Source organism: Gallinula chloropus (assembly GCF_964237585.1).
Source record: "Gallinula chloropus genome assembly, chromosome: 11".
NCBI lineage: Eukaryota > Metazoa > Chordata > Aves > Gruiformes > Rallidae > Gallinula > Gallinula chloropus.
The window spans coordinates 6119406-6129762 of NC_140096.1; the positions used below are offsets into that span (position 1 = coordinate 6119406).

General features: G+C 51.1%; 1 protein-coding gene across 1 annotated transcript; it reads right to left on the reverse strand.

Annotated features, from left to right (window-relative positions):
• Nucleotides 1–2005: 2005 nt before the first annotated feature.
• SLC16A2 (solute carrier family 16 member 2) lies at nt 2006–9808 on the reverse strand. The gene is made up of 5 exons (XM_084269226.1): nt 9668–9808; nt 5151–5613; nt 4565–4708; nt 3812–4040; nt 2006–2586 (listed from the first exon to the last, which is right to left on the reverse strand). Exons 1-5 carry the CDS (start codon nt 9790–9792, stop codon nt 2366–2368), a joined length of 1182 nt encoding a protein of 393 aa, XP_084125352.1. The 5' UTR covers nt 9793–9808; the 3' UTR covers nt 2006–2365.
• Nucleotides 9809–10357: the final 549 nt, after the last annotated feature.

The following is a 10357-nucleotide window of genomic DNA, read 5'->3' on the forward strand; positions in this document are numbered from 1 at the left end:
GCTGGTCGGATGCTGCCACAGCGTTAGGCACCCACTGTGCCAAATGCAGGTTCCTCCCAGGACAAAGAACTCTGCAAGCAGGTGGAGCATCTAAGGCAAGTGGAAATCTGTTGAAATTTTGGATTTGAAGCATAAATTGCCCCATGAGCCAGAGAGGTGCTACTGCGACATCAGTGCGCTCTGCCATCCAGCAGCTCACTCAGGTCAGACGCCGGTTTGAGGTGGCTCTGCTCATCCTCTTCTTGGTCTGAAGAAGCTGCTTCTTGAATTTAAATCCCTCATAAGCTCTTCTTCAGGAGGCAGTAAGGTCAAAAATACCATTTAAAGAACTTTATCAAACTCAGATGTGAATAAAAGCCCCCAAACTCACCAAAGGAGTTATGATGCAATGCATTTCTTTCCTTCAGCTGTCAGATGGCTTTGGAGATGCCCCACTGCCAACACTCCCATCTGAAAAGCATCACTGGCAAGAGCACTGAGGTTCGGCTTGCCGCAATGCGTGGGTGTACCCATGCCGTGCCTTCCCTCCTGCAGCCTCCTGGCGCTTCCCAAACCAACCAGTAGGTCAGCAGAGCCATAGCAGATGACACAATATGGGTAATGAAGGGTGGTAACAGTCACAAAAAAGCATATAGAAGAAAGAGACAAACAGACATCCCGGTTTGTAGTCAGGAACAGACACATCACAACACACCAGTTACATTTTCCAGCTCGTATGGGGACAGAAGGGCCACAAGACCACAAGACGTTCTAACGCATTAGCCAATGCAGGTTAAAAACTGGGCCGAGGGGGGCATGCAGGGCCCTGAGCCTATATACAAAGGTCCCACCGCTGCCTGTGGGAGGGGGGCTTCCACTGAAACCAAGATTTGTCTTGGTGTTACGACCCCTGCCACTCACCTGGGGATGGTGGGATCATTCCCATGGCACACTCATCAGGCTGCTAACTCTTCAGTGGCAGGTGAATGAAACGAAAATCCAGCGAGGGACGGCTCTGCAGCAGGACAAACGCCAGCTTTGTTTCTTGCTCTCTCCTGGGTTATTATCCCCAGGAAAAGGTACCCCGGTTCCAGCAGGTACCTTGACCCACTGGGCAGGAGGACTTGCTCTGTGCCATGCTCATTAGCAATGCCTGGAGATGATGAATTTCCAAACAAGGCTGAGCTCTGGGCAGCAGGTACTTGTGGGCAGTGCAGTTTTCTTGAGCTCTCTCCCTCTCCCCGCTGTGCCCCCAGGGATGGCACTGACCCTTCCTTGGCTCGAGCCATGCACGAGCTACAAGTTAAACGCTGCCACTGGGAACACCGAGCTTCCCCTGCCAATACTGACTTGTGGTTATTGCTGCATAATACACAACTGCCCCCCTCCAAAAAAAAGAACAGTGGCACCCTGTGCACTGAGCCAGCTGCACCCCTGCATCCGTGGCTGCTCGGGTGCCTCAAGCCAGTTGCATCCCTGGGCACAGGGAAACCGCCTCCCATGACACAAGGAGCTTGGTCCCAACCTCACGTGCCTTGCTGCCTCCAAAGTGCTTGTCCCAGTGGCTTGCCCACAGGTTTTACCTTGCAGAGCCAACTGCCATGGGCCATGCTGGGAGCTGCCCCTCTCCTTCGCACCTCAAAAGCCCCTTCATTAGTCACTGGGTGAGAAAACTGAGGCGGAAAGTGGCCAAGGGACCTGCTGGTCTTGTCCCCATGTTTTTAAGGCATATTTTGCAGGAAGAAGGTGCTCCATCAAAGGAGGGTGGCAGGACTGGAGCTGGGCGAGCTCCCCGTCATCCCAGCTGAAGCTCCCCAGGTGCATGGGAGAGCAGCACCAAAGGTGGAGAGCAGAAGATTAAAGTGGGACTCGACGATGGTTTATTTGGTTTGTGCATCCTCCTTCGGCTCTGGGGGCTCCCAAACAGCCTCTGGTGCTGGGGGGGGGCTGTCTCACTTGACTGGGACAACCGAGCGGCACCGGAGGAGAAGGATGGACAGCTGCAAGGTTCAACAAGCTCCATCTGTGGCCTGCTTTAAAAAGGCATTTATTAGCTGTAAACCTCTGTCGCGACATATAGAAAACTGGGGAGAGGAGTGGGAGATTGATCGAGTTTGAATCCTGGTGAGGGTTCTCCTTAGAAAAATGGTTAGGGAGGGAGATGGGGGGAGGGGGAAGGTGGCTTTGAAATCAAAACTGTCCCAAAAATGAGTGTTTCTGCTAGTTAAAAGCCTTTAACTAGAAGAAATTTTTGTGGTGTTTTTTTTTTTTCCTTTACAAACATAGTGCACCTGCAATAGGGGAGAATTATGGTCCGTCTAGAAAAGGGCCTGTGCTTGGGCTATGGAGAGGCTGCTGGTGGCCACAGTGTGTGGGTGTGGAGGCGTTACATGTGCGCTTCGGAGGCAGGACAGCCTGGCAGCAGCTCCCCGTTCACCACCGCCTCCGAGACCAGCATCTTGTCTTTGCCGGAATCCAGGCGCTGCTTCTTCAGCATCCTCTGATGGATCAGCGGGACGACGGCGAGCACCAAGCCACCGATGATGGGGGGGACTCCAGCAAAATAAAAGGCTGCGTCGTAATTCCCAAAATAATCGTTGAGGTATCCTGAAAGATAAAAACAACCGTGGTTACAGCCACATCAGCCCACCGACCGACTCACCTCCTCCCTTGAGTGGGTGCTACAGTTTGCTCCAACCACATGATTTTTGGAAGATTAGGAGCTTTTTTTTTTTTTCCTTAAAGAGTCCCTTTTTTCCATTGCATTCCTCAGAGCTTTTATGCCCCGGATTAAAGGATGTGCCCAGCCAACACCATGTAGCAAGGAACCCAAGAAGGAAAACCTCAGCCATCCTTCTCATTTAACCAGCATGGAACATGATCAGATACATCCCAGAGAATCCCAAATGCAAGCTGAGACAGTGTTAAACATTTTGGGTGGCACTTCCAAGACAGGAGGCAATCGGAAAAGTGAGCAGGAGCTGCTTCCTCCGCAGATTGCCTCCACCCGAAAGCCCGGCTTGGCTTATGGGTATTTTATCTACATGTCAGAGGAAAACTGCCTGCTGCCAGTTACAAGCACTAACCAAGCCCTTAAAAACAAGTTGGTTCTGCACTCGCTAGTTTGGCAAGCTCTGATGCAGCTGAGCATCTCTGGCGAAGGACACGGTGCCATTACATCCACAGAATGAGATCCCCCCACCCCAGCCCTGTGCCTGGTGAGCCAGACACGGAGGGTCCTGCAGCAGCACCCAAGCAGCGAGATGCCCGCAACCCCCACATTCCTTCACGAGGGCCTTAAACTGAATCTTGCTGCCAGAAGCAGAGAGGCCAGAGGTCCCAATACAGCTTTAGTGTATATGATGATGCGAACGCTCTGCTGGCTTTGGGAAAGCACTTGTGGTTCTTACTGTGCTCAAACACAGACCCAGGTCTTGGGAAGGCAGAGGCTTGGCTGTCTCCATCTCTAACTGTGGTTCAGCAGTCTGGGGCTGATCAGTTCCCAGATACCTAAAAGGATTTCTAGAAAAGCAGCACCTGCCAGTTTTTAGCTCAGCTTCAAACAGGAATCAGGTAACATGAGCTTGGATTGCTCTCACTGTTCCCCTGACGGTCACCTTTCGTCAACCCAGAGAAAGGCCCTGAGGTGCTACAGGATGTGGGATGGAGTGAAGCCACATGTGTACTTTAAACCCCATAAGACATGGTAAGCCAAAAGATTCAAAACTGGGTGCCTGGTCGCACGCCAAAATATCACCAGGATAAAAGCTTTTCTAACCATCTGCTCCTGCTCAACAGCTGGGTGCAGGCCTGGCACCACCACACTACCAACCTGCTATCGGTGTACCCGCGGTCATGGGCACGGCCATCAGCCCCATGAGGTACCCTATGGCCTGGGATGCCTGCATGGGCCCCACCAGCTCAAAGGCGATGGGGGCCATGATGGTGGTGAAGAGGCCGTCACAAAGTCCGAGGAAGAGGCAGATGACAATGACGCCCTCAAACCCTTGGCACTGGGGGATCATCATGCACAGGATGCCCAACAGCATGAAGGATGCAACCTGGGGAGACAAAAGTTGGGCATGTCATTGGAGTACAGGATGAGTGAGGCTGGGCAACAGGAAGTGTCATGCAGATGACATGGAATAGGTCAGCGACACTGTTCCCTCCTCTGGACCCAGAAATGCCATCCATGCTCTGCTGTCGTCTTGGAGAAGCCCTTAAGAATAACCTTTTAAGAAGCTTTAGGAGGGATTATCAGATGGATTAGCTGCTAGATTTCAGCAGTTTGCTTTTCAAAAACCACAAGAGGGTGAGAGAGGATCCAGCAGTTTGGGAAAAGTTGGGACCACAGACTTTGATTGCTGAACAGATACCAAGACCTTGGGGTCAAGTGTGCAACTGCCCTGTAGCCCCTTTCATGATAGATTTTCTTCCATAAAACCAGGCAAGGCTGTTTGTTAGGTAATGGTCAGTAAAGGATTTGTGATCTGTGGTTGACAGTTATCAAGCAGGATGTGGAGATGCTACCCCCTGACCTACAGTGGTTAGCCAGCAGCTACATGGAAGGTCAGACACAACATACCTGCAGGTAAACCTTCTTCAGCCCAGGAATACAGTCGCCAATGCGGCCCGTAACCAAGCGCCCCAGCCCTGCCATAGCTCCAATGCAAACCAGGAGGATCCAGTCTTTTTTTGTTTCTTGAAATCGCTTCTCCACATATTTTACCTAGGATGTAGGGAAGGATGCAAGTATTATATCCCTCTCATATCCCAAAAAGGGACAAGATTTCCCACAAAGGGATCATGGCTTTAAGGGTCGTTGTGTGACTCATGTTCATCACACCATGCTGAACTGAGCACAGTACCTCCACCCACCCCCAAGCCCAAACCCCCCTCCTCTCCCAGTACTGATGCTTGTCCTCAGGAGTCATGGGAAGCGACTGCTCTGCCCTCTCTGGTGCAGAGGAGACACAGAAGCTGTTTCCTCCCATCACCCTTCCTTTTTACAGGACGTGCCTGCAGCAGTTTCTTATCTTTGAGGCTTTTGGTGGCTCTGTCCCTACTGCCCATCTCCACCTTCCCACCTCCTCCTCGCTCACATGGAGGAATCTTTTCATTCCGGGTAGAAGGGGCCTCCCTCCCCTTCCAGTCCCAGCCAAGGCTCTCACCAAGTGCATGTAAGGTACGAGATATCCCAGAACAGCTGTAGCGATCCCAAAGGCCCAAATCCGATAGGTCTTTCTCCGGAAAACCCTCAAGTTGAAATACTTGCGTGTCTGGGACCAGCACTGCTGCCGCACGCTCCGGCTGCCCAGCTTGTCCTGCCCATCGTGTTGAGAGTCACAAGAAGGTGGCAAGATGGGCCGATAGGTCAGGGACAAGAATATCTGGATGAGCATTAAGGCACTGAGTACTTGGAAAGTATGCGCCAGCCCAATGGCCTTCCCGACCATCTTGAGGAAGAAAGGGAGCGGCACGGAGATGAGGCAGCTGCTGCCAGCCACAATGCCGTTGGCCAAGCCAAGGCGGCGCTTGAAGTAGTGACCAAGGATGACCAATGAGGGCTGGAAAGCGAAGGAGCTGCCACATCCGAAGAGTATCCCGTATGTGAAATAACGAACTTCCAGAGACCTAACAGGAAAAGAAAACCCAAACAATAACACATCGAGGTGGTTATGTTATGCAGAGGTAAGGGAGGCTTTTTCCCCACGGACCTGGAGTTAAGACCCAGATCTCACAGGTGCTACACAGATGGTCTGGCATCAAGGAGCTTATTCCCTAGCCAAAGCAAGGATTGTCCTCATTTCCTGGCAGGCACGTTCCATCTTTGGGACAATGGAGTCTAGCTGGGGAGTGCTTTCTGCAAAGAGGAGAAGGCAGCAGCCAACCTGCCCTCTTTGGGAAGGTGACCTAACTTGAATGGTTTATAAATTGCAGCAAGCAAGATTTTCTAAAGGTAGGCAGGGTGGGTTATTTTTAGCTAGAAATACTTCTTTTTTTTTCTTTCTGACCATTGAAAGGACTAATTGAAAACATTCTGCACCCAGTGTTTGAAAGCAGAAGGCACCAACCCTGCTGGTTATGAGGCACTCAGGAAGGGAACATTGTGTTTCTGCCCAGCCTTCGAGCTGGTTAATTAAGTTCTCCTCCTTTAAGCTCCTCTGGGAGCTTCAATTAGATCTCATTTGTACCTTACATCGGTGGCTGCACTCAAGTAGAGTGTGAAGTGGCTGTTCTACAGAACTGGGGGAAAGACCTAAAGAGCCCTTGGAAGGAGCCATTTCCCAGTTGCCAGCACAGTTCTCCCAACAGAAACAGCTGAGAAAGGAGCCTAAAGTTAGGTGGTGCAAATAACCCCGCTGTGTTTCTCTCCAGATGAAGGATTTCTTTTGTCTTCATCCCTGTGCAATACATTCAGGTGCAAAAGTCTGCCACGAAATACTGCACGGGGAGAGAGCACGATGGAAATGTTTGGGCTGCTCACTGGGCCAGTGATGCTGCACAAATGGGATCTTTACTCCAACACTCAGAATGACTCATGCAAAATACCAAGTGCTGCTCCTGAAGCAAGTGGGAAGACAGCTGCCCAGATCTAATGGAGCAATTTGAACTTGAGAAAACGTTTACAAGGACATCATTTCTTCCATTACACTCTTGTCTCTTTAGCTAGCCAAGCAGAAAGCAGAACGCGCTTGCTGTACCCAACGGTTCAAAGACAAATGATTGTCATGAAAGGCAATTTCCAGCTACTCCAGAAAGAAGCCACATCAGAAACCCTCTCCACAGGAGCCAGGCAAGCAGCTTGGGCTGCATGGGCTGTCTCCGACCTCCCACGCACCAGCTCTGGCCATCTCAGTTGGGTCACACCAGCTTTAGTACTGCAGTTAAGCTGATGTGTTGGGTAAGTGGAGACAAATGCTGCAGTTCCCATCTGCTCCCCACTGATGCTAAGACACCCCTGTGTGAACAGGGCCTCCATTCAGCCTGACTTCTTTGCAAGCAGCTCCCACCCCCTCGCTGGGAATTGACCAGCTGCTCTCCAGTGGGAAGGGTGGCATTGTCTTCCTTGGATAACAAGGTCTCCCATGGATAACGACATCTCCTGGGACAAGGACATCTCCCTCTGACAGCTGCGTCTTGCTGACAGCTCACAAGGTGAATGGCCCTGGCCCAGCCCCACTGGTGGAGGTTTGGGGGATTTCTCTCTGCAAAAGAAACAGGGCAGAGATTGCAGAGGGAAAGGAGAGGTGAATGAAAAGGGACTTGGATCCCACCACAAAATGCTCAGCAGGGCAGAAAAGGAGGTCTGGGAGGGCACTGGGGGCATGTGAAGACAGTCCCACTCCCAGTCCTCACATTAAAACATCACCCTTAAAAGTGGAGGGAAGGTGAAGACTTAACACAGCCAAGACTTCTCTCTTCTTGAGGGTGGTAAGATCTGTGGCAGCTGGAGCTGGTTATGAGTGCAGGAGACACCCCGGTGCAAGGTAGCAAAGAAAACCCTCATCTCAATCCATCCAGAAAACTTCAGCCTTCCCCAGAGCTCTGAATTCCAGCATACTTTGTTGATTTAGTGGTTTCCATACAAAACTCCCACTATTTTGAGAGCAGGAGGCACCGAGCATGGGCCGGGCGCTGGGGTCCTGCTGTGCAGGGTTTTGGGATCAGCTCAGCGCAGTGCTGGGGAACAGCTGTTTGGACAAAGCAAACCCATTTTACTGAAACCATGAGATAGAGTGTTGATCAGCCCCAATCCAGCCCTATCAATTAGCCCTGATCCAGCCCTATTGATTAGCCCCGATACAGCCCAGAGCCCACCAAACCCTTCATCGAAGCAGCTCATGAGCCACATCTCCCTTTCCACCAGCACACATAGCCCAGCTGGCACTGAGGAGTCATTTCCATCTGAGGCTGTGGGGAGCTGGCAAGGGGGACCAAAAAAACTCCCCCAAAACCTCCTTTATTGTTCCAAATGAGCAGGAGCTGCTAGCTCTGAATTTCATGACCGGCCTTTTGCCATCCAGATGGAGCGTGGCCAAATCCTGCAGCCCCATTGCTCATCCTCTGGCTCAGCTATGCCAAAGGCAGCCTCCCTCACTGCTGTCCAGCTGCAGAGGGGCTCCTCTCTCCCATAAAAGGCAGCCAAAGGAATGTGAATCAAGAGCGAGAAGGCAGGAAATGGGGATTTCAGCTCTGGAGCTCTCCTGGAAATAATATTCTTCTCTGCCACGGTTTGATTTCAGTGTTTTTAAAGCCCAGCACAACAAGCCCCTGGCAGCAATATGGTCCCAAGAGATCTTTTTTCTTTGCACAAACATTTTATAATGGGGGGAGGAGGTTCAGGCTTGGTTGATTAGACGGAAAGTGAGATTACATGGGAAGCGCCTGTGATCTGCACTGCCAGGAGCCCAAGCACACCTTCCCTCAGAGCCAACCATGCCTTCTCCAACAACCACAGTCTTTTGAAACACAAAGTGGTGGCATCTGTTCAGGAAGTTGCAGAGGGTAGTTTCTTTCTATACTGCTGTCTGTGCTGCTGACCAAGATGGTTTTAGCATCCCAAGTGCCCAGGCTGTAGTCGGCCCCAGTCCCTGGGGGAGTCCAGGAGGCTTTAGAAGCTGCCTCACCCCCTTCCCAGCATAATGGGGGGCTCCCGCTGCTGGGATGTATCCACAGGGAAACAGGGTTGGGGCAAGCACGCAGGTCACATCGACCAGGGAAAAAGGGAGCTGGCATCCTGCTGCCCTGCAAGGGCAGGGCAGGCACAGGAGCACAGTGCAGGCAAGTCGCCCTCCGGGGAACTAGTGTGTATTTCCTTTAAAAAAACCCACTTCTTGAAGAATTTAAATTAAAACAGCATTGGTTTCTAATTAAAATCCAACCCACAGCAATGTTTTCTTCAGACAAGCAAATGGTGCTTTGGAGGGTGCCTCTGAGGCTCCAATGATGGAGCACCACACAAAGAACCCCAGGGTGACCTCGTTGTGCTCCCACAAAGGTGTAAATGTCTTGGATTGGGAAGACTCATGGTGGGTCAGGTAGACTTCCCATCCAAAGGCACATCAGTGAGCCTCTGCCAGCAGAAATTCAGGCCATGGGATCAACCACGGAAAACAGGGAGCAGGAATCACCCTGCACTGCTGCGAATACCTGAGACAGTGCAAGGAAGAGCATGAACTGCTCCAAATCCCATCTGCCTCTTCCTCCCCATCTGCCCTGCATGGAAACTCCCTCTTGAGAGTTGTTATCCATCAAATATTATTTTAAGAATTGATGTACTTTCAGTACTGAATGTGAAATTGGTTGCAAAGTAGAATGATTTTGTCCTTGAGCGTCTCTTTAGAGCTGCCCACAAGAGGCTTGCCAACTTCTTGCTGCATCTTTTAAAGATCAAATGAAGAACTTGAGGGCTGAAAGCCCATAAAATAAAAAGTCCCTCACTCAGGTAAAAGTTATTCTTTTGTTATAGAAGGACAAAAGAGGAATTCGGTTCAATGTGGAGAGAAACAGTCTGCGTGTATGTGGGCTGCACGTGGGCTGGGGGGATGCCAGGAGACCTCTCACCTAGATGGAAGCTGCCTGCTTTTCCCCAAAAGGCAGCAGCAATCTGTTGGCAGGGAAAGTTCAGGGACCACTGAGGAAGAGGAGCTTGGTGAGAAGCTGTACAGCCCCTCTGAAACCTTACTTGGTGAAGGAGCTGGAGAGGAGTCCGATGAAGGCGATGGCAGCTCCCAAGGCTGCTGTGGTCCTGCAGCCAATCCGGTCAGTGAAGATGCTGACGATCGGAGAGCAGAAAAAAATCATGCCCATAGCCAAGGAGCCAACCCATGCTAGGGAGAGAGAGAAGAAAGGTGATTGTCAGGGTCGGACATCAAACGGGGACCAGGAGGGTAACAATCAGGGACCAGAACCCTGGCTCTGGCTATCAAGAGTTTCATATCTTGAGCTACAGCTCTGTTTCCAGGTACCACACTCATTCATCCCTGCTCCCAACTCCCCAGAGCCAGGACTGCCTCACCTGCCCCTCACCCTGCTATCTGCAGGGATTCCTTATTGCAGCTGAGCTGGTGGGTTGTACCAAGCGTGACCACGATCTCACATCTCCTTCCAGCCCACCTCTGGAATGCTGCCTGTCTTTTTCTGTCTTTTTTTTCAAAAACTTTTATTATTAGCCAATTACTTCAGCTCATCACCTTCTCCGTAACTTCCACCTCCTCTCTTTAATGGTTTCTGTGGCTGTTGTGTGGAGGAACGTCAGGCTTTCAAGAAAACCAGTATCTGGTAAAGAAAGAAATCACAGTCTACCAGCACTGAGGAGAAGCAAGAGGTCCCCTCAGCTGGATGTAGGACAGGGCAGGACTGACAGACAAGGACC